The sequence below is a fragment of the Eubalaena glacialis genome, chromosome 6, assembly GCF_028564815.1.
Source record: "Eubalaena glacialis isolate mEubGla1 chromosome 6, mEubGla1.1.hap2.+ XY, whole genome shotgun sequence".
Lineage (NCBI taxonomy): Eukaryota > Metazoa > Chordata > Mammalia > Artiodactyla > Balaenidae > Eubalaena > Eubalaena glacialis.
In genome coordinates, this window is record NC_083721.1 from 70,065,715 (window position 1) to 70,093,330 (window position 27,616).

General features: G+C 49.6%; 1 protein-coding gene across 2 annotated transcripts in view; it reads right to left on the reverse strand.

Moving 5' to 3' along the window:
- ADCY5 (adenylate cyclase 5) overlaps positions 1-27,616 on the reverse strand; it is a 153,660-nt gene that overhangs the window by 53,622 nt on the left and 72,422 nt on the right. For both annotated transcript variants that reach the window (XM_061194259.1, XM_061194260.1), the window contains exons 2-3: positions 13,430-13,579; positions 9,660-9,781 (exon numbers count right to left, since the gene is read on the reverse strand). In XM_061194259.1, coding sequence (XP_061050242.1) covers positions 9,660-9,781; positions 13,430-13,579 — 272 coding nt within the window. The remainder of the gene's footprint in view (positions 1-9,659; positions 9,782-13,429; positions 13,580-27,616) is intronic.

Sequence of the window (27,616 nt, forward strand, 5' to 3'; positions counted from 1 at the left end):
ACCCTATTTCCAAATAAGGTCACATTCACAGATACGAGGGGTTAGTACTTCAACGTATCTTTTAGAAGGGCACAGTTCAACCCACACAGTGTCTAATATATATTTGTTGAATGGAAGAGAATATTCATAGTGTAAAGCAAGGAAGAGGCAGGACCAGTAACTCTAGTAGCTCTTCCTTCTACCCCCCTGGGCCTCTTGAGGTCCCAAGCACGTCCTCTGAGACACGAGCGCGGGGAGACCCGGGCCTTGCACCCAGCAGATATCCAGCAGTGTTCATGGAACAAACGGTGGAATAGTGATGGAGGCCAGGCATCTTCCTGGTCTGTGCCAGAGGACATCGGAAACAACATCCGTGTGGATGGGACCTCCAGGTGCCTTAGAAAGCCTGACCTTCTGGGACTTCCCTGGTGGTGCAGTGGTTAAGAATCTGCCTGACAAAGAAGGGGACACGGGTTCGAACCCTGGTCCGGGAAGATCCCACATGCCGCGGAGCACCTAAGCCCGTGGGCCACAACTACTGAGCCTGTGCTCTAGAGCCCGTGAGCTACAACTACTGAGCCTGCGTGCCACAACTACTGAAGCCCGCGTGCCTAGAGCCCATGCTCCGCAGCAAGAGAGACCACTGCTATGAGAAGCCCGTGCACTGCAACGAAGAGTAGCCCCCACTTGCCACAACTAGAGAAAGCCCGTGCGCAGCAACAAAGACCCAGTGCAGCCAAAAAATAAATAAATTAATTAAAATTTAAAAAAAAAACAAAAAGAAAGCCTGACCCTCCCTCCAATCTGCTGGGACCTATTCTTCCGTAAAAGAAGTTCTTTCAACAGCTGCTGAGGAATCAGGGAGGGGCAGGTTGCTGGTTCCCTTCCTTCATGTGGTGTGACAGCGACCAGCAGCCAGGGAGGAAGGAGGTGGCTCCAAGCAAGGCTTCTAGCTGGTGCGGAGCTGGGACAGGTCCCAGGTCTGAGTCCTGCAGCCCCTGCTCCACGCTGATGGAGACTCTGCCACCTCCACATTCCCCCGCCTCCTGTCACAGGCAAAGTCACACGCCTCTGCCGCCTCGGGGGAGGATTCTGCTTCGTGTCTGTCACTTCTGGAGGCTCCTCTGTTTTACAAGGTTTACCCAACGGCAGGCTGTCTGTTCTGCTGGCCAAGATTGCCTGATCTGCTCCTTGGTAATTCCGATGGCCATTTTACAACAGCGCGGGGCCCAGACACGTGGCAAGGTACTAATTCGCCGATTAGCTCCCACTTGAGAGCTTGTCTTGGCAACGTGATCAGGCCCTCGTGGTGGGTCTGCGGAGGCTGGGTAGGCCCACTCCAGCTGTGCGCTCCTCCCTAATTGCCTGCCATCCATCACTCATGGTCGCCTGCATTCTGTTCCAGAGGCAGGAGCGGGCAGGCTCTTCATCCCAGTTCCCACAACAGGCCCTTCAGCTCTGTCACAGCTTCAGCTCAGCCTTACCACGTGCAGTTTTGGTCAAGTGCATTTCCTCACTGTTGATCCCTCTCACTGCCAACAGGCTCTAGGACTTATGGAACTGCCGGCATCTGATCCCGTTCCTGTGCAGAAGCCACACCCCACAGCATCTCTGAACAGCCAGGAGCTAGGGGTCTGGGCGGGCAGCAGCATGAGAACCCACCCGTCTGAACTCCTGCATTCCCTGCCTGGCACGGAGAGGGAACTTGAGAAATGCCAAGAAGCAAGCCATCTGTCCAGGTGGGCCCAGGAAGAGCAGAGGCCTGGGGAAACAGAGATCATGGGGTGGGGGCCGGGACGGGAGCATGGCAAGGTCTCAGCCCAACTCCTGGGACTGTGGGCCCAGAGGGAGCGGAAGGTTCTGGGGAAGCTGGGCAGGAAGTGCCCTGGAGGCCCCCAGTGTGTAGCTTGGGGAGGCCCAGCCACAAGCCAGGGGTCTCTTCTGGACCAAGAGGGCTGCCTGCCCCCTCAGCATCGCTCCATTTGCTCCAAGCCCTACCACCCAGAGAGCCAGCCCCTTGTAAGATAAAGGAGGGTCAATGGGCCACTCCCATGCCCTAGGTGACCAACACAATCAGGTGTGGTCTCATTAACACCCGGCTGAGAATGGGCTCCAGATGACGGGGCATTTTCCGAGGGGCGGTGGAGAACGATTAGCGGGACATCTGAACTGGGAGCAGCCAGAGGACCATCTGAGGACACAGGCTGGGAGAGGCAAAGGGGGAAAGCCAGGGAGAGGGTGCTGAACATACTGGGTGTCGGCACACATCCACCTACAGGGAGAATCTGCCCTGGGACAGCCGTGCCCTCTCCACTCCCACAGAGACGGGACACCTTCCTTCAGGAAGCAGAGGGTTCTGCGACAAGCCTGACCACCAGGACCGGGTCCAGGGGGTCTGGGATCAAGGTATGTCCTGGGATCCCCACTGCCGGCCTCGGGGCCTCCTGCATACCCCATTCCAACGCCCCAGCGCCTCGCTCTTATTTCTGCCCACCGAATCCTACTCCCCCCACCCAGGCAATGAAGCCTCCACAGCACCTACAGGCTTTCTGTTTCCAGAGTCTGGGGAGAACTGAGGAAATGCTTCCTAAAGGAGAAACACTGAAGGGAGGGGAACTGCCCCAGAACCAAGCCGTAGTCGGGACCTCTCAGTGGTGAGAAGATGGGTGCTTTTTATTTTCTTCTCATGCTGCTCGTATTTTCCAATTTTTCTATAAAGAACCTACATCCTTTGTAAAACAAAAATGTTAATTTTTAAAAGATGGAAAATAAATCGCATTCTTCTTTTAGGCCCTGATTCTAACCCTTCCATCTTCACAATGTCTTCTTTGACTCACCCTGCCCCGAATCAGCTTTCTTGTGTCTGAATTCTTATTAGAGTCAGAATCACAAAGCACAATTGATTCCAGTTGTTTCAAAGACAGCCTGACATGTTTAACTGGTCAGTGACCCTGTGCCCCAACTTCTCTCTCTTCTAGTTTCCCCCAGGGCCCCCCATTTTGAGTCCAGAGCAGTGCTGGCTCCATTCCCCACTGATCCCCATTCTGTGTCCCAGGACAAACTCAGGTCTGTTGTCAAGACCCAATCCCAGGCAAGGATGTGAAGAAACTGGAACCTTTGTGCACTGCTGGTGCAGAGGTAAAACCGTGAACCACTACGGAAAACACTATGGGGCTCTTCAAAAAGTTAGAATAGAATTACCATATGATATAGCAATTTCACTTCTAGGCATATACCCAAAAGTTTGAAAGCAGGGACTCAAGGAGATATTTGTACACCCATGTTCGTAGCAGCACTGTTCACAACAGCCAAGAGATGGAAGAAGCCCAAGTGTCCATCTATGGATGCACAGATAAACAAAATGTGGTAAATACATACAATGGAATATTATTCAGCCTTAAAAAAGTAAGGAAAACATGATACATTCTATAACATAAGTGAACCTTGAAGACATTAAGTGAAATAAGCCAGACACAAAAGGACACATACTGTATGGTCCCATTTAAATGTGGTACCTGGAAATAGCCAAATACATAGAAAGTGGAATGGTGGTTGCCAGGGGCTGGGGGAAGTTGAGGAATGGGGAGTTAGTATTTAATGAGTAGAGTTTCAGTTCTGCAAGATGAAGAGACTTCTGGAGACGGATGGTGCTGGGTGATGGTTGCACAACAATGTGAATGTTCTTAATACCACTGAACTGTACACTTAAAATGGTTAAAATGGTACATTTTATACTATGTATATTTTACCACAACAAAAATAATTAATTAATTGATTGACTGATTGAAAGAAAAGACCCAACCCCAGTGGCTCCAGCTGGGTCGTCAGCCACGTTCCCAGAGCACCAGGCTCAGCCCTGTCTCACTGGTGAGGGCTGGATATTCCCTAAGGGGCAAGCATGGTGTCTTTTCCATCTACTCTGAGTCATGTCTGGCACATAGTAGCAGCTCAATAAATGTTTGTGGAATGAATGAGAGGATAATATAAGACCACTTATATCTATAATTGATACAGAAGATGACAAGAAAAGAATACTTTTCTTAATATCAGGTTGGAGACAGGAAAGCTGCATGTTTGTGGGCCACACCTCTCATCCATCCGCTGGCTGGGGACATGGGGAGGTAAACATTTTCAATCTCTGCCCACAGGGTGCACAATCCGCCCACGGGTATCAGAGCATCGCAGACATTGCGGAGTGGTCATTATAATTCAGAACCATGCTGTAGCTGAGCCAGACGCCGGAGTGACCTGGGGACACAGCCAAGCCCTTGAAGGAGACAGGAGAGGAGCCGATAACCTTAAAAGGGGGAGGTTGGGGAGAGACAGGGAAAGAAGGGAAGGGTGGGGGAAGGGCAGCCCTCCCCAGACCCTGCTACACCCCCTCTGTGTAGGGCGAAGGTGTAACCTCACTTCCACCCCCGGGTCAGCAGCTCCTCTGCCAGGCCCCCAGCTCCAGCCCCACAGGGCTCCTGGGTCTCTGAGAATGAGGCTCTCATTCAAGCCAGTGAGTCAAGACCGCACCCCGCCCCGGCACTCCTTCAGCAGAGGACCAGCGCCCCCTGGAGGAGGTGGCCTTCTCTCCACTCCCACAGAGAGCAGAGTCTGGAATGATCCCACCATCTGCAACCTGTAAAACCTAAGGGCTCCAGCGTACTGGCCAATCAAGTGCAGGTCTTTCTCATTCAGCAGGGACCCTTGCGGAAGCAGGGAACCCTTCAGTACCCTCTCAGGCCTGGCTGGGTGTTCCCTTCCTCCTGAAACCTCTGGGGTTACCTGACCTTGACTCTCACCTGGTAGCCTGCCCAGGAGCCTGCTCTGCTTCCGCAGGGCAAACAGTGTGCAGCCACCTCCTGGGCCCGGGGCTTTACACACTGCACGCTGTAGCTGCCCTACCCTTCCAGCAGCCCTGCAAGAAGCCCCAGGGCCCCCCTCCTACAGGCTCTGCTCCTCACTGACTGAGAGGTGGGTTGTCTAGCACTGTATTCTGCCAGAATGCAAAGTCCATGTCGCCAGGTCACTACCCCCACTCCCCATGTGATACATCCCCAATTTACTAATTAACCTGTTGTTTGTGTGTCCTCCCAAACAGAAGGGGAGCTTCCCCATGACAGAGACAGTGTCCCCCCGCCCCAACTGCCAGCACGGTCCTGCCTCTGGCTAAGTGTCTGAGAGCACAGCTGGTGATTCCCAGCGATGGAGGTAGAGGTGAAACCTCTGCTGAATGGATGAATGGAAGGACATCACCATTCCCATGTCACAGATGAGGAAACTGAGGCTTAGACTAGGTGACCTGCCCAAGTCCCCATAGCTACTAAGTGGCAGAGTGGGGTGTGAACTAGCCTGCTCAACACAGACACTTATCTTCCTCCACAATGGTGACCTCTTGGCAGGGGTAACCCGGTGGCACCTGGGTTCTGGCTGCATCAGTACCTTTACTCTGCTCCCCCATGTGGTACATTCTCTGGGTGTCCCTTCCTCCAACCCCCATCTGCCTCCCCCCAGAGCAGAGCACCAGGAGCCCCCAGCCCAGAACAGCCTCCACTGACATGTCCTGGAGGCCCTTGTCCCAGGAGTAGGGACGGCACGACCCTCCTCTCACCCTGGCGCTGTGGCTGCAGCAGGGCCAGATGTCTGGGGGGAGGTGAGGGTAGGCAGGAGGGCTCTCAAGTCACAGGTCTGAATCCAGCCATGGCCCCAGCCCCAACTGAGCTATCCAGTAAGAGGGGCTGAAACATCTCCACGTGACACATCAGACAGGAGAGGCATCTGGGGGGCTCCACGGGGGTCTTGAGTGTTCCTTGGCCTCTGGCCTGCCTCAACCCACAGCCAGTGGTGGCCCAGCGCCAGAGCATCCAACAGGCTCCCCGGAATCCTGAGAATTGTATGCTGTGCAATGATCCTCCTCAGGGCCTGGGGAGAATGAGGCCACGGAAAGTGATGGGCACCTGTCTGTCCCCCTTCCCTGCCCAGGCCAAACTCTCTGGCCACCCATTAGTTTCTTCTCTCCCTTAGATCCAGGCCCAAACTGTCACACCTCAGAGTTGATTTATTTTTCTTGTGGCCTTGCTCTCAGTGGGGTTAGAGAACAGCATGTCATCACCCTGTCTAAATATTACAACTCCACAGAGAATTGACGAATGTGACTCATCACCCTTCCACTCCAGATCGAGAATCCCCAGGCCTTTCTTTGCTGATAGGAGTGTGGTAATAATCATAATAATAACAGTGACAATAATAGCTGCTCCCAGTTACTGAACACTTGTTCTGTGCCAGATATTGTGCTAAGCGCTTTCCTCATATTATTTCATTTACTGTTTTACTTTTTTTTAATAAATTTATTTATTTTATTTATTTTATTTTTGGCTGCGTTAGGTCTTCGTTGCTGCGCGCGGGCTTTCTCTAGTTGCGGTGAGTGGGGGCTACTCTTCGTTGCGGAGCACAGGCTCTAGGTGCACAGGCTTCAGTAGTTGTGGCTCGTGGGTTCTAGAGCGCAGGCTCAGTAGTTGTGGCGCACGGGCTTAGTTGCTGCGTGGCATGCGGAATCTTCCCGGACCAGGGCTCGAACCTATGTCCACTGCATAGGCAGGCAGATTCTTAACCACTGCGCCACCAGGGAAGCCATTCATTTCCTCTTTAACAAACCCTGTTAAGTAGGTACTTTTCCTGTCCTATTATGCAGATGAGGAAACTGAGGTTCAGAGTGGCTCAATGCCTGTAACTTGCCCTGGTCACACAGCAGAGCCAGAATGACATGAAGGGCCTTGCCTAGGGCCCCAGGGCTAATCACTGGACCATGAGCCAAGCCCCAAAGTGCATTTCTACACTGTGATGTCGTCCCTCCACCTACTACTCAACCCCCAACCCAAGCCACAGGTTCAGCCCCAAACCAGAGACCAGAGCAAGCAATGTGTTTCCACCAAGAGCAGCACCCGGAGGCTGATGAAACAGGGAAGGGGCCCCAGCGGGATATTTGCATATGATTGCTTGCGGCTGGCCTCTGATGTGTACCAGCCACCCCTAGTCCTGGCAATTTCAGAGCCAGAATTATGTCTGTCCCCATGAAAATGATGGCATCTTAGCTTTTCTGTCCTTTCATCTCTTTCCTGATTGCTGTTATTGATCCTGAGCACATTCTAGAACAGACATTCCCCACCCCCCATGGCTGGGGTCTGATTCTGATTCTTGCCGTGCCGATGCTCTAGCCACTCTTGTGATTCTTGTATTGACCCGAAGTCACAGCCTTTGTGGGAGTGGAGGGGTGAGGGGGTGTCACCCAGAGGGTGGGCCACTCCATAGGGCAGTCACTGCGGAAGAGGCCTGAGTCAGCCTCTCTGACCAAACCCTTTTGCTGGAGGGCTGCGGGCCCAAGAGCCAGCAACAGAGGGATGGGAAGTGAGATGAAGCCCCCCATTTGGGAGGACAGAGGGGTGAGAGGGCAAGGTACTGGACAGAGATGCAGAGGAGGCCAGACGTGGCAGATGTGCCAGCCAAGCCAGGCTGAGAACCTGTGCCTTGAATGCCAGACGGTTTCTGAGTGGTGAATTTTCTGGATTTCCTTTGTGTTCCACTTTATAGTTTAGTAAATCTGCTGAAAGCTCTGCTGTGCTAAGAGCAATCGAGGAAAGCACCTTTTGTCCATGCTCTGCCTGGAACAGAGCAATGCCAGGGCTAGCGGCGTGGTGAAGACAGAACCAAGAGAGAAAATTCCAAAGGGCGGAGCTCAGGGGTTTGTATGTGTTGGGACCACTTGGCGGGCCACTCCTTCCCACCTGAACTTTGGACATCTGGGACTTGTTCTGATAAATAAGGCTGTTTCTTTACATGTCCTAAGGTGGGACCCCCCAGATTTGAGGGGTAGCCATCAGACAGGAAAGGCCCCATGGCTCCTCAGTCACACACACGCAGGTGGGAAGCCAAACCTCTCTCCTCTCCTCTGAGTCCCCTCTTCCCTGTGGGCTCCCCAAGCCTCCTTCCTACAGAGTCATCCACGAACCCCTTCTGCTGGCATATAAAAAAAATCTGTCAAGTAGTCAGACCAGGTAAAAACTCCAATACCAAAAAGCTTTCTGGGGGCGATTCCCTCACTTAACCAGTTATGGATCTTGGACAAGTTAATCTCTGTGCCTGTTTATTCACCTGTTAAAAGGAGATAATAATAGTACCAACCTCTTATATTTGTTGTGGGGATTAAGCGAATATACAAAAGCGCTTAGAACAGTGCTTGGGTTAAAGAAAGCTCTATACAAGCATTAACTATTGCTAGTGATTACTCCACCATGTGAGGACAGAGGCAGGTGCAGGTAGAGGTTGGACCTACCAACCTCTACCGAGGGGGGCCGAGGAGGGAAACCTCGCATCAGCACCACCTACCGAGGCCTGGACCCCACCTCCCTCTTGAGGTGAGCCCGCAGCCCCTCAGGACACCTCCTCGGCGTGGAGGCTCGGCCAGGGCAGCTTTCTTCCTGAGAGTCCAAGGCTGCTGCTGGCCACACTCTCCCTGCCTGACAGTGGAGTGTGGGCGGGCGTCTTGGGGGTGGGATACTCTGAAAACTGAAGACAAATATATTGTCCAGGTACTATTTTCTCCCAAAGGCTTCAAATCTGTCTTGGGAGTTGGATGGAGGACACACGGGCAGAGTCGGCAGTGTCGGATTCCGGGGCACACTGGGGACTGGGCAGCTCTGTCTACTCTGCAAGACAACACATGCCCTCCCCACTCCTGCTGCCATCAGCCTCATCTTGAATGTGTGTATTTGTGTGTGCGTGCACGTGCACCCACGCACAATAATTTGTATTATTCTCTTTAACCCAAACTTGACAATTCAGCCCAAACCTCCAAAATGTCCTCTTTACACCAACCTTAGAGGACTCATGGGTCCTAGGAAAACTCGCCCAGGGAGGAAGCAACCCTCTTGAAGGCAAACACAGCAGCTCCTTTTCTGGGCATATGGGAGGATTAGCAGGCTCTCCAGGAAGCCACGCTGGATGAAGGCCTCTGTATCGCTTTATGTCCCCATGGAACACAGAAGCAGATTTTGCACTCTGTTAATCTACATCTGTTTGCCTGTCCCCGCTGACAGAGCTTCCGTCTAGGGAAGCCGCAAACACGCACTAAAAGGAGCGTGGGCTTCAAGGTGGGCTGACCTGGGCACACATCGCTTTACTACTCCTGGCTGAGTGACCTTGGGTGGGGGTCTTAGCCATTCTGAGCTGAGTCTCTAGACAAGGGATGTTAATAAGGGTCCCCACCCTGCAGGGTTGTCAGTCTCCTGACAGGATGAGCAATGCGGTGGATAATGCCTGGTACAGTGCCTGGCACACACTGGTTTAGAAGGCATGGAGGCTGCTGGACGGTGGTGAAGATTGAGATGATGATGGTGACATGTGGGTCCCAAGTCTGTACTTTCTGGCTCCCTTGTTAGGCTAGGAGTTTCCCCAAGAGCGGGTGGTGTTGCTTTCTCCTTTCTCCTCCTTGCTGCAGCCTCACCTCCTCCCCACCAATACTAATTCACTTAACAGACCTAGAGGGGCGGGGCTGGGGTGCCCCAGACAACACACATTCCAAAGCTACCAGACCACCCTGTTGGGCTGTGCCCTCTTGAAGGGGAGGGAAGGGACATGTCACCTCTTTTGGGGTTCAGTCTTCCCACCCTGCCTTTGCCCCCCAGCCTCACCCCTACCTCACGTTGTCATGTTTCTGGATGTAAATTTTATGGAACATCATATCCTCCTGTTTGGCATTGATGTCTGCTTTCATCTCCATGGCAACGTGACGGGGAAGGACAGACAGCAGGAGCCGCTCCTGGGGAGGGAAGCAGATGCTTTCATCACAGCTCCTCCCCCTGCCTGGCAGTCCCCTCCCCTCCCCAGGCTTCACTCCTCCCCACCTGAGCCCCCACCCACAGGGCCCCCTGAAACTCATGGAGCTAACACTTGTGTGTGCTGGGTGTGGAATCATGCCCCAGGGCTACCTGGCCCCCATCTCCCTGGGACACCTCCTGGTTCTTCCACGTACATGGGGAAAAGTACTCCTGGTGAATCTGTAGTACCAGGCACCTCGGGTCAGAATCCTGGGTGTCACCTGAGACTTTGGGCAAATGACTGAACTTCTCTGAGCCTCCAGTTCCTTATCTATAAATAGGGATGGGGTTGTTGGGAGCTTTAGATGAGATTCGTTCAGTCACCAAATATTCACTGAGCACTTCCCATGTTCCTGGCGTCATGCCGGGTGCCAGGAGTGATAACCGTGAACGAGACAGGCAAAGTTCCTCCTTCACAAATTCCCAGTCTTGTGGGGCTACAGGTACTACAGGGCACTGAGCAGGGTGACCTGACATAGGCTGGGGAGAAGCAGGGTGGTCACAGAAGGCTTCGTGGGGACCAGAGGATGACGTGTGAAGGAGGGGGCTCCATTTCAACATAGGGGATGGTGGCCCAGGAGGATGGGAAAGCTTGCTGACTTTGAGAAACCAAGAAATTAAGACCGGCTGAAGGGGAGGTTGGAGAAAAGCCAGGAGAGGGGCCAGGGCCACCCTGTGAAGTTGGGTAGGGTCATGGCAGCCCTTCATGGGGTCTGGACTTGGCCCCCTTTCTGTGTTCTCCTCCGGGGCCTGCCTGCTCCGAGAGGTCCAACCTCTACCTGCACCCTCTGTAGCCCCCGCCCCACACCAGGCGCTCTGCCAGGCTCGCTCATGAATCCTCTCATCTGGAGCCTTTCCTCCTGGCTGTCTCCAGCCCTCCTCATTCTCGCTCCACTCCTTCAGCACCGGAAGCTGGGCCGCTCTCTCACGTGGCCCTAAGACTCTTCTGCTGCTCCTGCATCTGTCTAGTTCCCCTCCCTCCTCCTGGCCTCTGGGAGCAAGGTTTCCATCAGCACCTCCACTGCTCACCTCCCACGCCCGCTCCCTCGTCCGGTTGCCCGCCTATGTCTTGCCACCAGCACCTGACATCATGCCCACACCATGCTCACCACGCTCCCGATGGTTCCCCTTCTCAAGTTCCCTGCCTTTGTCCATGGCACCCCCGTCCTCCTGATCACGAAGGTCAAGGCCTTGCTCCTCAGCTAGAATCACCATCCTCAAGTACTGCTGCTAACCTACCTCAGGCTCAGCCCCGTCCCAGGAGGAGGGTCCTGGCTCCAGCTTCCAGCATCCCCTCGCCGCCCTGGGCCTTCTTATAGAGCCCCCGATCACTCTGCATTTCAATGTCAATGGTCTGTTCCTGGGGTCTCCCTGAGGGTGGGAACTGTGTCTTGTTCAGCTCCAGAGATGACAGCCTTATGCATAGGAAACTCTGGTGGACTAGTGAGGAACGGTGCTCTCTGTGGGCTGGTCTGGCCTCCCCAGACATCAGTGCACATGGCCATTAAAGGCCATTTCATATCTACTGAACTCTCAGTGAACAGCTACTGGTGATAAAAATATCAATATAAACTAAAGGACAATTCTGTGGAAATACAGGATGACTGGGAGAAAGTGTGCTACAAACTGTTTAGATTCATGAGAGACCTTCCTACATTTATAACTAGCTCTGGGGCTGAGGGCCAGGACGGGTGGGCAGGGGGTGGCTGGGGAACAGTGCTGAGTCCCCTCATCAGGTGGCACCTAGGAGCATCCTCAGATCTAAGAGCATCCTTTTCTGCAGAGGGCAGGGGAGGCTTGACTCTGGGCCCTGGCTAGGTGAGGAGTGCCTGTCCCCTGGAAGCATGCCTCCCCTCCCCAGTACCTTGGCCTGAAACATGGTATGACAAACATATTTTCTCCCCCAAATCCCTGTGGATTTTCTGGAATGTCCAGCCTGGCCAGGGCCAGTGCAAGTAAACTGTGAGGCACTGTAAATGCTAATTTTACTGGAGAAGGGACGAGGCCCAGGAGTGAGGGGGGGACATTCCCTAATCCAGAAGGGGAAGGAAGGTATCCTGATCTCACGTGAGAGATGCTGGGGTCTGGAACAGGGATGAGAGGGGGGCTTTTGAGGCAGGTGGGAGCTTGGGGGTGAGCAGGGTGCAGAGAGGTGAGGTAAGCTTGTCAAGAAGAGACAGTGGGAAGACTCAGGGACACCCCTGGGAACAGGTTTCATTCAAGAGGCTGGACCTGGAGCCCAGATGGGGCCAAGAGAGCACATGGGAAGGCCAGGCCTCAGACTGGACAGCCTGAGCTGGGGACTTAGCCAGGCACAGCGGCCGGGCGCGGGGCTGGAAGGGAAGCAGGGGCAGATGGTGACTGGGGGAGGGCCTGGAGAGGCTCAGCAGAGCTCTCCCCCCGGCTCAGCCATCTGGATGTCACCAGCCGTGGGCTGAATCCAGACAGAGGCAGAGAGGTCCTCACACTGTGGCAAACTCTGTGCTCGTGGGGTGTTCACAGCGCACACGCCGTGCTGGGCAGGAGGGCACAGATGACTACTGCCGTCCAGGCCTCCGGCTCCCTGTCCTCACGATCGAAGGCAGACCTCCGTGTTTACACCTGTCGTCGGCCGACACAGTGTGCAGCACAGAAGAGGACCTCGCCAGTGTTCGTGCAGGGTTTGGCGAGACACGAACCTAAGAAGAGAGGGAGGCCCCTCCGCTTTGGAGTAACCTTATCTCTGAAAGCTGGGACGAGTCCAAGTCCAGTGGGAGCCCCAGCACCCTGCTGACCTGCCCACTCTCCCCCTGGGGTCTCCCTCCGGGCCTGCTGTCTGGGAGCCATGCGCAGTCTCAGAGATCCCAACTTCTATCTGGTTCACACACAGGAGAAGACACAGTGGTGAGCCAGCCAGACCTGAACCCCAAACAGGACACCCCCAGGATGCCAGGCAGGGAACCCTGACAAGTCCTCAGTCCCTGCCCCACCTCAGCCAGAGGATACACAGGGGCAGGTCCCTCTGCCCAGGGCTCACGGGGAGAAGCCCCCGAGTCTGTGAGATGCATGAATGGCCTGCCTCCTGGCCCAGGAGTCCTCTGAGGGTGAGGTTTAGGGTGAGACACAGTCGTCTTCCTTTCTCTGAACTAACCAAACCCCAGAGCTCATCACAGAGGAAGTGCCTAGTGAGGGTGTCACAGGGGCTGACAGCTCGGTCTCCTCTCCTCCTCCCTCCCCCCTCGCCTGGCGGGCACCTTAATCCCAGGAGGGAATGCTGACGCTCTCACCACCCCAACTCATCAGCCCCTGGGGAGAGGTGGAGGGCTGTTTCCTGCCGCCCGAGCTGCTTGGTTTGCTTGTAAACCCCAGGGAGACTGAGGAGGCAACAGGCAAGGGCAGGGATAGAGCTGGTTCTCCAGAGCCTCCCCTAGAGCATTCCCACAGAGCCAGGAACACTGGGCTCCCTCCAGGGGAAACGTTCCCCACAGGCTGGGCCCCCCCACCAGGGAGGCGGGGCTGGACAGCTGCCCTGAGCACAGCTGGTGGGCAGGCAGCAGCTGGGCCGAGGCGGGCTCCCTGCCAGCTGTGCGGGGCAGGAGGGCCTCACTCACCTGCTGCTGGTTCTCCCGCTGCGAGTGCAGCCGAGCCTGGATGCACTCCCGGGTCTCCTGGAAGGCCTGTCTCTGGGAGACCTCAGCCGGGTAGTGGGTGCAGACGCCCACGATGTTGGTGCAGGAGAAAATGAGGACATTGGAGACGAGCTGCAGAGGGAGAGACGATGACACGGAGCTCAGGACTGGAGCAGGCACCAGGCACTGGAGCCCCAGCCATGACCCTCCCAGGCCCAGAGCTCGGAGCCCCCAGGCCCCACGGTAGCAAATGCACACCTAGCTGCCCGCAAACAAATGCCAAGGGCATCCACCCGCAGCCAACAGCTGGGAGTCGCCAAGTGTCATCAGTCAGGCTCTCTGATGTCCTCAGAGCCTAAAGCTTGGCTGGCCTGGGACAGAATATGGCCCTAAGGATGCTGAGTCACTGAATACTCATACTGGCCATGTCCACGGTACCAAAGGCTAAAAGGTTAGGTGTCTTGGGGATGCTGTGACACAGCTGTGTGTGTTGGGGATGGCAAGGGCACTGCAGGGAAGGCTCCTTGAGGGGGACAGGGTTTCATTGTTTGAAAGTGCGACAGGGTCCACATAGGACAAAGGGCTGCTCTTCCACAGAGAGGCCTTAGCTGGCTCTTCCCCAGGGATCAGCTCCAGGAAGCAAATACTTGCTGATACCCAGCGCTGTGTGAAGTCCTCTGGGGACTGAGGGAAGGATGAGGTCCCTGGCCAGCAGGGATCAGTGTTCACACAGGTCTCATCTCCTTCTCTGCACCAGCACCAGGGCCTCCTGACGACCCCACCAGCACACCTGCCGGCGAGCACCCACCATTACCCCCACTCCTCACGGATGCCCTCGTCTGTGCTGACAGAGATGTGTGTGGAGAAAGGCCACTGTCCCTCGGGTCAGAGACAAGGCTGGAATTCTTTTGAAAGCAATACTTACTGAAAAGCTAAGGGAAAACACAACTCAACCCACAAAAGCAGGGTTGACATGGCACATTCCAGGTCCTGGCAAAGGTGCTGTTTGGTCAGAACTTCCCTTGGCAGGTACAGCTCCTGGGGTATCTGCGTAAACAGATCCTGGTCCTGCCCTTGCCTCAGGCCATACCGGACAGAAGCCACACAAAGAGGCTCAGCTTTCTAGGCCTCAATCACTCCCTCCAAACATTTAGTTCTTAGTCCCAACTGCAGAAGGGGAGCCCAAGCCGACCCCTGCACCTTCCGCTGTGGCTCCTCCAGCCCCCAGGAGCCCTGCATTGGTCTCTAGTCCATTTGTCTATTTGGATCCCAAAGAGCCTCCCTCTGGGACTTCAGCTGCCTGGCAGTGACTGGCAGCAGCTCCCACACTCTTCTTCCAGGGTGTCTCTGGACCTAGAAGTCCTGTCCTTGGCTCTGCTCTGCGTTCTACCTGAAGGCTTTCCCCAGCCCAGCTCTGAGGTGGCCCTGACCTCCATCCAGGCTCTCAGGCCCAGAGCCATGTGGGCTCCATACCGGATGTGGTGCCACCTTTCCCTGGAGACATCCTATACCATGTCTGTCCCAGTCCATGCACAGAAAGAGACTTTTCCTCTCCCATCTCAGTCTTGCTCTCTCCTCGGCTACACAAAAAATTCTGGTTTTCTGGCTGAAGGACACTGTGGGCTCCCCTCAGGCGCCTCCTGGCTACCCTCCAGATGCCTCCCTGCGGAGCCTTCAGGGAAAGGGGCAAACTCAGATTACCCGCTCCACCAGCTACTCTGCTGCTCACTCACAGCCCCCCACCCCACCTCAGCCACCCCCGAATCCTACCACTGTCATCTTATGTAAACACACTGCAGAGAAATACCCAACCTATTTATCACAAGCAAAGAAGACCCCTGCTCTACAGAAGCTTACCGTCCAGTTGAGGAGATAAGCGGTCAAGACTGACAGAGAACCAGCAACAGGAAGCAGAAGCTGACTCATGCCAAGCAAGAGGGAGCGGAAGAGAGCACAGAGTGAGGAGAGACCCCTGGGCAGGCCCGGGCACCCTGGGCCTGCGGTTAGGGGCATGTTTGCCGAGGCTGGCAGACATGAGAAAGGGCGTCCCTGGAGAGAGCATCCAGGAAGCTCAGGCTTGCGAGGTACTCAGGGTCCTTGAGTAAATAACCCAGGCTCTCTGATCTGAGGGAAAGTCCACAGAGAGGAGATGGAGCTGGAAAGGCAGACTGGAGCCAGAATGAAGAGGCATCTGAATGTTAGGCTGAGAAGTCCTGGCACAATCCTACAACAGGAGCCACGAACACTGCTGAAGCAAAGAATGGCAGGATGAGCACACGGCTTCAGGAAGATTCATCAGGGGCAAGAGTAATGCAGGCAGTTGAGAGATGGGTCAGGAGGCTACCACAGAAGCCCAAAGTATGAGGGAACAAAGACCTACATGAGGCTGGGGGCTGGCAAGGCAGAGCTGACTCAGAAAGAAGAGTCCCCAAGAGCAGGGAAGAAATAGACTGCAGCCTGCAGTATGAAGCAGTGCAATGACTGTGAAGGGAGACCCCGAGGACACGCCTCCTGGAAGTCGCTGGGGACCACTGAGAGAAGGCTAAGGAGAGAGAATGAGATGAGGAGGTGGAGGCTGAAGGTGCAGACTACAGGGAATTCTGAAGAATGTTCTCTTTAGGGGATATCTTTTGAAAGGTGAGAGGAAGGCGCCAGACGATAATAAAAGGAGTGAGGAGAAACTGGAAAGGAGAATATGAGGAGTTACCCTCAGACAGAATAATGCAGCATGATAATGCAACATGGCCAAGTGGGGTTTATCCCAGGAATGGAAGGCTGTTTCAACAACAAAAATCAATGTAATTCACCATATTAACAGACTAAATAGAAAACCATATGGTTATTTCGATAGTTACTGAAAAAGTATTTGACAAAACTTAACATCTATGCAAGATTTTTAGTTTAATTTAATTTTTTTATTTTTTTGGCCGCACTGTGCAGCATTGGGATCTTATTTCCCCCACCAGGGATCGAACCAGCGTCCCCTGCACTGGAAACATGGAGTCTTAACTGCTGGACCACCAGGGAAGTCCCTATACAAGATTTTTTTTTTAACTCTTAACAAATTAGGAATAGAAGGGAAATTCCTCAATCTGATCAATGGCATATACAAAAACCTATAGCTAACATCATACTTAATGGTGAAAGACTGAATGTCTTCCCCTAAGACCAGGAACAAAGCGAGACTGTCCTCTCTCATTACGTGTATTCAACATCATATTGGAGGTCCTAGGCCATGCAATAAGATAAGAGAAAAAAATAAAATACATACAGATTGGAAAGGAAGAAATAAAACTGTCTATATTTGCAGATGACATGTTTGTCTATGTAGAAAATCCCAAAGAATCTACAAAACAGCTACCAGAATTAATAATCAAGTTTAGAAATACAAAGATACTGATTACAGGAAACAAGGTCAATATACAAAAAAGGAACTATTTCTACAGGCAAGCAAAAATCAGAAGTGAAATTTTTTTAAAGTGCCATTTATATATCACCAAAACTATGAAATATTTATCCATAAATCTAACAAAATATTGCAAACCTGTTCACTGAAAACTATAAAACACTGATGAAAGAAATTTTAAAAGACCTAAATAAATGGAGAGACATACCATGTGCATGTATTGGAAAACTCAGTATTGTTCAGATGTCAATTCTCCCCAAACTGATGTATAGATGCAACATAATCATAATCAAAACCCAACCAGGGTTTTTAAAAAGAAATTGACAAGCTGACTCTAAAATTTATATGGAAAAGCAAAACAACTAGCATAGCCAAAACAATTTTGAAGAAGATGAACCAAGTTGGAAGACTCACACTACTCAATTTTAAGACTGACTATAAAACTACAGTAATTAATCTAGTGCAGTACTGGCTTAAGGATAGAAATATAGATCAATGGAATAGAATTGAGAGTCCAGAAATAAACCCTTACATTTATGGTTTGCTTATTTTTAACAAGAGTACCAAGACAATTCAATGGGAAAAGAACAGTCTTTTTAGCAAATGATACTGAGATAACTTCATATCCACATGCGAAAAAATGAAGTTGCACCTCATAACTCATACCATATACCATATTAACTCAAAGTGGATCAGAGACCTAAACATGAGAGCTACAGTTATAAAACTCTTAGAAGAAAATATAGGAATAAATCTTCATGACCTAGGATTAGGCAATGATTTCTTAGACATTACACCAAAAGCACAAATGATAAAAGATAAAAAAAGAGATAAATTGCCCTTCATCAAAGTTAAGAAGTCCTGTGCTTCTAAAGGAACCATCAAGAAAGTGAAAAGACAACCCACAGAATGGGAGAAAATATCTGCAAATCATTTATCACACCTTTATTTTTGACAAATATACAAAGGCAACTAAATGGAGAAAGGATAATCTTCTCAACAAACGGTGCCAGAATAATTGGATACCCATATGATTAACTCAAAATATACAAAAATTTACTCAGAACAGTTCATAGGCCTAAATGTAAAACCTAAAACTATTAAACTTCCAGAAGAAAACACAAGACTTTGGGTTAGGCAAAGATTTCTTATATACCACAGCAAAACATGATCCATAAAAGAAAAGAAATGATAAATTGATAAATCAGACTTCATCAAAATTAAGAACATTTGCCTTCAAAAGACACTGTTAAGAAAATGAAAAGACAAGCAGCAGAACGGGAAAAATGATTTGTAAATCATATATCTAATAAAAAGACTTGCATCCAAAATTCATAAAGAGCTCTCACATCAAAAATAAGAAAACCAACAACCCACTTTTTAAAAGAGCAAAATATTTAAGTAGACAATTCACCAAAGAAGATATAAGGATGACAAATAAGCACAGAGAAAGATGCTCAAAATCATTAGCCATTAGGGAAATGCAAATTTTAAAAAGACAATGAGATACTACTAAACACTACTAGAATGGTTAAAATAAAATAAAATAGAAAATGAAAAGAAAACAAGAAAGAACTGCCAACACTGGTACAGGTAAGAGTGTGCAGCAACTGGAACTCTCATACCTTGCTAGTAGGAATGAAAAATGGTACAGCCACCTTGGGAAATATTCTGGCATTTCTCATACTTATGCCTGCCATATGACCAGCAACCTCACTCCTGGGTATCTGTCCAAATCAAATGAAAAGTTATGTTCACACAAAAATCTGTGCAGGAATGTTTATGGAATACTACCCATCTATAAAATGGAACAATCTAGTGATAACACACAACATGAACGAGTCTTAAATACATTATGCTGAGTGAAAGAAGCCACATTCAAAAGGCTACATACTATATGATTCCATTTATATGGCATTCTGGAAAAGATAAAACTGCAGGGACTGAAAACAGATCAGTGGTTGCCAGGAGGCAGGGGGAGAGGTTGACTAAAAGGGGCAGCAGGAGGAAATCTTTCAGGGTGATGGAGCTGTTCCATATCATGATTGTGTTGGTAGTTACACATCTATATGCCTCTGTCAAATCCACAGAACTGTACACCAGAGAAGCTGAATTCTACTGTATGTAAATTATACTTTAATAAAGAAAGGATAGGACTAAGATCCAGGAGGGACTAACAGAATATGAGGAGCCGGCTGGACAGGGAAAGGGCAGCCTTTCCTCTCTCTGAGGCCAGCAAGAGGGACCAGACTCTATTCTGAGACATGATCTCCGAAGTAATTATCAACTGGCCGATGCTGTATCTCAGTACTAATCCTCCTGACCTCTCCTGCTGCAACCTTACTCCTCCTGCAGCCAGAAGGCCAATAGCAACAGACGGTGCAAATCCAGGTAAAATGACGCGCCGTAACCCAATAGGGTCCAAATGGCTTGGCTAAGCTTAGCATGCCTCAGTGTTCCTCTCTCCCATTCACTAAACACACAATGGGGTGAGCAGGAAGAGAGTGCTGGGTATGAGAGAGGGGTCTTGAGCAAGGCCCCATTGGAAAGGGTGATTTCAGCAAATTGGACCTGAGAGTGAAAAAGAGATTAACACATCAAACAAACACACACAAACACCACACACACACACACACACACACACACACACACACACACACACGCCACCCATCAAAAAAGCAGGAATCTGTGTGCCAGGTTTTAATAGATGCTAAGGCCACTGTGGAGACACTAAGGTTATGAATGGAGAGGAAACGTCAGTAAAATCTGATGGAATTCTGCTTACAGCCTTCTAGGAAGGAGTTTGTAGCTTAAAAATGATCTCACACCTCAGGCACAAGGGTCTAAATGCTGACCAGCTTTCTTCTCTACTAAAAATAATTATCAAATATTGAGCCCCTTCATATGTCCTTATGTAAAATACTTAATTAGTAAATAATAGCAGGTATCATTCACAACAAGTAAGCAAGGCCTAATTAAGGGTTTGTTGGTTTTCCTTGTGCCGACCTCACAGGACATGTCCAACCACATGGAAGATGCGTGTGTGTGTATGTGTGTGTGTGTGTGTGTGTGTGTGTGTGAAGGGATACCTACATTACACCAGGTGGAATAACAGGGACACCTGACAATACAGCAAACCTCAGCCCTGGCAGTGGCCTCAGCATTTGCTTTTTAAAACCAGGCCTGCATATGGTTTGGGTCTGGGAGGTCCCAGGACCACACCAGGAGAAAACCCCGTGAGTGGGGAATGTTTGGAATTCTGGTCTCCTAGTGGAAACCCAGAGGAGATGCCTAGGCATACGTACAACTCCGCTGGCATTTCTAAAACCCCAGCACTTCAGAAACCCAATCTTTGGCTGTCTGTAGGCTGCAGGTTTGATTTGGCCACAAGTGAAGTGACAGTCCTCAGTGTATGCAGTGTCTCCATGGCAAAGGTTGAAAGGACTCCCAGCAGCTTGCCTTGGGCACTGCCATCCTTGCTGCCTCTTCTCTCTGAGTTTTCAGGGGGGACCCAAGGGCCCACTGCCATAGGCCTGCTACTAACCAGTCCTGAGAAAGGCACAAGGCAAAGAGGAATGAGGAATGAACGGTTTGGAATAGAAGGAAATAAGTTGGGGAAGACCCCCTCACAATCTGCTATTTTGCATGAATTCTGTTCTGGACAAGTCAGCTTGCCCTTGCAAGGTGGTTCACAAGGTGGATCTGGTGGTGGTGGTAGGAGATGGGGAATCAGAATTCCCCAGGGAGCCAGATTTGGTGACTGGGGAGAGGGGGCAAGATGTTCAGTTATATTTGAATTTCAGATAAACAACAATTTTTTTTTAGTATAAGTATGTCCCATGCAATATTGGGGACATACACGACAAAATTATTTGTTTATCTGAAATTCAAGTTTAACTGGGCGACTGTATTTTCACTGGCAACCCTAACAGGGAGCCCTTTCAAACCTGCCCTCCCCCAGCTCTGACACCACCCCCCTTGGCTAAGCCCCAGCACACTAAGGGTGACCCAGCTCCCACTCCACCCCACTTCCTCTTCCAGATCCTCTTCCACTCTCAGTGGCTCCTGCACAGATAGACTACAGTAATTCCTCTTCATATCAGGGCCTGAAATCACCCCACTTAAGTGCAAGTCAAAGCTGAGATCTAATTTTCCAAATCCACCCACCTGGACCCAGGGGGCTAGACCACCTCAGGGCCTTGGGGGCTGAGGACCAGCTCCCCAGTACTCTGCAGCTGTGACCTGGGACTCCAGCCTTAAAGACAGGCAGTTTACAAACACATAAAACTAGCAACCAAATGAGTCCCAAATAAAAGGAGCTGACAAGCAGGACAAGGGTTCCTTCTGCCTGTCCCAGATTTCATTTCTCCTGCGTGGTGCTGGTGGGAAGCTTGGGGGACCTCGGTGGAATCCCATTATGATGTAAAATAAATCAAGGAAGGATAATCTTAAATTATATACTGAGAAGGCATATCAGCAGGGTTTCTTATATACTGTACCATGCTCGATTAGGTGCTAAATGGCTTTTTAAAAATATTACATATTTTAACTCTTTTTCATCATAGTGATGCCTCTTTTAAAATTTTTCCTTTACAGAGAATGAAGATTGCTGTACTTGTTTTGGTGATCAAAGCCACATTATCTCTGCCTGAGGGTTCCTGTGATGAGGTCCTCTTTCATAGAGGTGGCTGGTCCATCTCAATGGCTCTGGACAAACAAGACCAGAGTCTCCGCTCACTTCATTCCTGCTAGGGTTCTGCCCAGGTGGCACCCCCTCCTCCTCTCCATTCCAGCCAGGATCTAGCTGCTCAGTGCTTGTCAATCTCTCCTGCACTGGAATCCTCTATGCAACTATCCTCCATGTCAGAGATCCTCATATCCCCTTATATCATGACACTTTCCTGCTCAAAAGCCCACCAGTAAAATAAAGCCCACACTCTTGTGCTGGTATTAAGATTCTACAGGTCTCATCGTGGGCCACATTCCCCTTCTCCTCACTACCCCAACCATATGGGCTACTCACTGCCTCTGGAAATACCAATCTACAATATGATTCTAAAAGTACAATGTTTGGGACTTCCCTGGTGGCGCAGTGGTTAAGAACCTGCCTGCCAATGCAGGGGACAAGGGTTCAATCCCTGGTCTGGGAAGATCCCACATGCTGTGGAGCAACTAGGCCCACGTGCTGCAACTAATGTAGCCCGCGTGCTCTAGGGCCCACAAGCCACAACTACTGAGCCTGAGTGCTGCAACTACTGAAGCCCCCTCCTAGAGCCCGTGCTCCGCAACAAGAGAAGCCACCGCAATGAGAAGACCGCGCACCGCAACGAAGAGTAGCCCCCTCTCGTCACAACTATAGAAAGCCCGTGCACAGCAATGAAGACCCAACGCAGTCAAAAATAAATAAAATTCTTAAAAAAAAAAAAAAGTGTGCAATTCAATGGTTTAAAAAAAGTAATCTATAAAAGTACGATGTTTATTTAATACAATTTTACTATTATTAAAAACAAATCAATAATTAGCAGCTGCTTAATCCATGTTTAGGAAAGACAACGTAGACTAAAATAGGAAAAAAGACAAGTATCTAGGAATGATGGGGGTCAGCAATTTACAGCCTTCAAAACACCTTCACAGGTAACATTTCACTGCATCCTCATTGCATCCTTCTAAGATAAGCAAGTTGGGTGGCATCACCCCCTCCTGCTGATGCGGGAACTAAGGCTTGAGGCAGGAGCCTCATCGGCAGTCACACAGCAAGGCGGCGGCAGAACTCAATCAGATTCTCATTCCGAGTTCAGAGCTTGTCCTGCTCTACTGTACGAAGCTGTTATTTATCCCAACTTAATTTAGGTCCACTTTTGTTTTATTCTATTTAATAAAGAAACACTCGACTTTCTTTCACCCTCGTCCTAAGTGCCCCAGGCCTTCTTCATAGATCCTGGTCACATAAAATGCTGCTGATTAGGGCCCTCCTCCCAGCTGCTGCCTCCAGCCCAGCTCTCTCCCAGGAACTCACCACTGCGGGTGAGAAAGGCCCATTGCCTGTCTCGTGAGGCCAAGCCTTACCCTCGTAGAGTGTCCTTTAATTATGTTTTCAGCAAGATACGATTCATATACCATAGAATTCATCCGTTTAGAGTATACAATTCAGTAGCTTTTAATGCAATCTCAAGGTTGTGCAACCCTTACCACTAACTCCAGAACATTATTAACATCCCCCCAAAGAAATCCCACACCCATTAATCCTCGTTTATTTCCCCCCGTAGCCCCACCCCCAGCTCCCGTCAACTACTAATTTACTGTCTTGATGGACTTGCCTGTTCTAGACATTTCATATAAGTGGTATCATGTAATAGCCTCCCGTGTCTAGCTATTTTCACTTAGCATAATATTTTCAAGATTCATCTCTGTTTAGCATGTATCAGTACTTCACTCCTTTTTATGGCCAAATAACATTCCATAGTACAGATATACCACATTTTGTTTATTCATCCATCAGTTATAGACATTTGGGTTGTATCTACTTTTTGACTGTTATGAATAATGTTGCTATGAACATTCATGTACAGCTTCTTTCAGAGACATCTGTTTTTAATTCTCTTGGGTATATACCTAGGAGTGGAATTGCTAGATGTTATAGATTGAATGTTTGTGTCCTCTTCCCCTAAATGCATATGTTAAAATCCTGACCCCCAGTGTGATGGTATTAGGAGGTGGGGGGCTTTGGGAAGATGATTAGGTATGAGGGTGGAGCACTCATGAGTGGGATTAGCACCCTTACAAAAGAGATCTCATAGAGTTTTCTAATCTCTTCCACCATGTGAGTACACAGTGAAAAACTATGAACCAGGAAGTGGGCTCTCACCAGACCCAAATCTGCTGGTGACTTGAACTTGATTTCCCAGCCTCCAGAATGTGAGAAATAAATGTTGTTTAAGCCACCCAGGCTATGGTATTTTGTTATAGCAAACTGGATGGACTAAGACGCTGGTCACATGGTAACTCTATGTTAAACATTTTGAGGAACTGCCCAAGTGTTTTCCAAAGTGGCTGCACCTTTTATATTCTAACCAGCAGTGGCTGAGGGTTATGACTCTCCACAATCCTCCCCAACACTTGTTTTGTCTGTCTTTTTTATTACAGCCATCCTAGTGGGAGTGAGGTGGTATCTCATTGTGATTTTGATTCCCTTAACATTTAAAGCAAATAGTGACAATAACATGTAAGGTAGTTTACTCTGTAACTTAAACAGCTGTGCCTTTAGAGAGAAATGGCCACACTGTACACTTTATTTTTGTCATCTTTGGTCACTTATTCCTAGGAAGACCCCAGGCCTTGTGTACACAGCCAGAGAAAAACAACAGCTTTCATGTAACAGTACTTATTTGAACAGGACATCCTCTTAATTCATTCAAAAAGCATTGACTAAGCATCCAGTGCAGAGCACCATGCTGGGGCACTGGGGAACCTTGACCCTGGCCACCCAGCCCCTGCCCTCCAGGACTCCAGGTCTGGTGGTGGAGGAAGGCATATGCACAGAAGCAGCTGAGAGGACACAAACTCTGCAGGCCTTGCAGTCGCTAACCCCAAGTTAGTTCCACAAACGCTCAACAAATATGGCAGAGGAGATAATACTCTTACTATATGAAGTGGTTTATAAATTAACAACGAATAAGTAAAATTTAACAGAAAAATGGATAACGTAGATGAAGAAGCTTTTCAAAGAAGTAAAATTACAAATGACTTATAAACACATGATATGAAAAATGTGAACCTCACCAGTAAGCAAAGAAATACAAATGAAAACAATATTTTGCCTATTAAACTAGCAAAGCTTTTTTTCATGGTAATAATGATGGCAAGAATGCAATAGAAAAGGCACCATACCATTAGTGGGGATGTGAGGGCACAACCCTTCTGGAAAGCAATCTGGCCATGTGTATGAGGAGCCTTAAAAATGTTTATACTCTTTGACCTAGATTCAGTCTCCTCTCAGGAATCTGTGCTACAGAAACTCAGTAGCTTGGGCAGGGCTTTATATCCAAGGAGAATTAGAAAACTTAAAAATGGGGAACAGATAAATGTTGAACAACTAGAGGATAGTTAAATAAATTATGGTGCTTCAATACCCTGGAATATGTCAAGGCCTTTCAAATGTTTTATTTGAAGACGATTCAACATCATGGGGAAGTTTGCAAAACATAATGTCAAGTGGGGTAAAAAGAGAATACAGAATTGCATATACAGCATGATCCCAATCTAAAAATATATGTATGTTAACAGTGGTAGACTGTCTCTAGGTGGTAGCATTATAAGTATTTTTACCTTTTTCTTTAGACCACTGAATACTTTCCTACTTTTCTACCCTACGTATGAATCTTAAAAGAGAAAAATAATGAATTTATTTTAAAAAGAGGAAAAACTTACATGCTTTTACTCTGAGCATGGCAGGCTGAAGGAACTTCTTATCTAAATTGAAGAGATCAGAATTCAAATGCCTACAAAACCAGCCAGAATAAGTCAAATGGGAAAAGAGATTCGAACAAGAAAAAGAAGTCACGTCTGGGCAGTGGGGACCAAGAAGGCTAGAAGTGTCTGGAGATGGAAGCTGCAGCGTGGGCAGCATCCGGGCAGCCAGCATGACCGGGGAGGGGTGTCCAGGTGGCAGAAACAACCTGAATAAAGGGGTGGAGGGAGACAGGTGCAAGGCTGCCTGTGGAATGCGAGGAAGTCAACGCTGACTGGGACAGAGCCAGCAAGGGGAACTGGCCAGAGACAGGGTGGGGTTCATGGCTGGATCACAAAGGACATCCATGTCAGGTAAGGAGCTGGCACATGACCCAGGAAGCATTAAAACCTCTTGGTGGCTGCATTTCCCAAAATAAAAAGTATATTAATTTTTCAACTTATAAAATGTGCTTTCATTAGAGAAAATCTCAAAATCATAGAAAAAAAATCAATTTACCCCCCAAAGACAAACAGTGCTGTCTGGTTCCTTCCTTCCTTCCCTCCTTCCTCTCTAATCTACTCACAGTTTTTTGTTTTTGCTTTTGTGAAGCTGGGATCTTACTGTTTCTATGATTTGATATCCTGCTTTTTTCACTCAACGCTATAGCGTAAGCAAGTTCCCCTGTTATTACAACTTCTAATGCTGCAGGCTTTCAACAGGGAAATGTGATCAGAGATGCACTTCAGAAAGATTAATTGGACAGCTGGGAAAGAGGTAGTTAAGAGGAAGGTGCTAGAGATGGAGAAACCAAAAGGAGAGGTGGGGAAATGGCACAGATGAGAAAGGCCAGGGCCTGAGGGGGGCTAGGGGCCTGCAAAGGGAAGGGGGAGCCGTGTTGGGAGGTCCCAAGCAAGACATTTGCCAGAAGTGGCTCTCCAGGGGAAGGGAAGTTTCCATGGTGAGTGGAATGAGTGAGACAGTGTCATGAAAGCTAACTGGAAGAGAGAGATTAAAGGAAGAGTTGGAGGGCCAACCGAGTCAAGTCTGTGGAAGAGGCTGACAAGGTACCGTGAATCAAAGGTTGTTAGGGGCCTCCCACAGGTGACCGCTGAGGGAGATTGGGTAGAAGAGGGGTCCAGACTGCAACGGATTAAGTCATAGGGGCTGTGAAGGTGACTCTTTCTTAGGATGCTTGGGAGGGAGCGTGGAATGAAGGGAAAGGCAGGAGAACCAGATTTATCCAAAGGCAGAGGCAGGGGAGGACTACAGGGGCAAAGGAGGACTGAAGTCTATTGAGCTGCAGGACAGCGCAGTCCACAATGGCAGCCGCCAGCTGCACGCAGCTGTGAACACTTGAAATGTGACTAGTCTGAACTGAGGTGTGCTGTAAGTGTAAATACACATCAGAGTTTGAAATAATTTTTTAATTACTTGTTTAAATGATATACTAGAGATACTGGGTGAAGTAAAAATACACTATTAAAATTAATTTCACCCGTTAAAATTTTTTTAATTAATTAATTAATTAATTATTGGCTGCGTTGGGTCTTCGTTGCTGTGCGCAGGCTTTCTCTAGTTGCAGCGAGCAGGGGCTACTCTTCGTTTGCGGTGCGCGGGCTTCTCATTGCAGTGGCTTCTCTTGTTGCGGAGCATGGGCTCTAGGCGCGCAGGCTTCAGTAGTTGTGGCACATGGGCTCAGTAGTTGTGGCTTGCGGGCTCTAGAGCGCAGGCTCAGTAGTTGTGACGCACGGGCTTAGTTGCTCCGCAGCATGTGGGATCTTCCGGGATCAGGGCTCGAACCCGTGTCCCCTGCACTGGCAGGAGGATTCTTAAACACTGCGCCACCAGGGAAGTCTAAATTTCACCCATTTTAAAAAACTTTTTTGGCTACTGGAAAAGTTAAAATTATGTATGTAGCTCTCATTGTATTTCTGTTGGACAGCACAGCTGTAGAACAAAGGGGAGGCAAAGCAAGAGGCACTGGGAGCACGGTAGACATGGGACAGACCACAAGCCGATTTGCAGAATATCAAACTGCTGTTTTTGAAAACCTGACACTCGGTGAATTGACCTAGAGCCCCACCTTTGGGCCACAGAGGGACTGGCCTCCCTCCCTGCCCTTTAGGGGGTCATTTTCCAAAGACTCAGATTCTTTCATCTACTAGGCTCAGAGCAGACTTCAGATGGTATGCCCCAAGACAGCCACTCTCTCTGGCTTTTGGGAGCATGAAATGTGCAGGAGAAAAGGGACAGGGGTCTCTGGGCGCTGAGGCTCAACCATAAGGTCCCAAGGGACCAGAAAGTCTCTCACGGG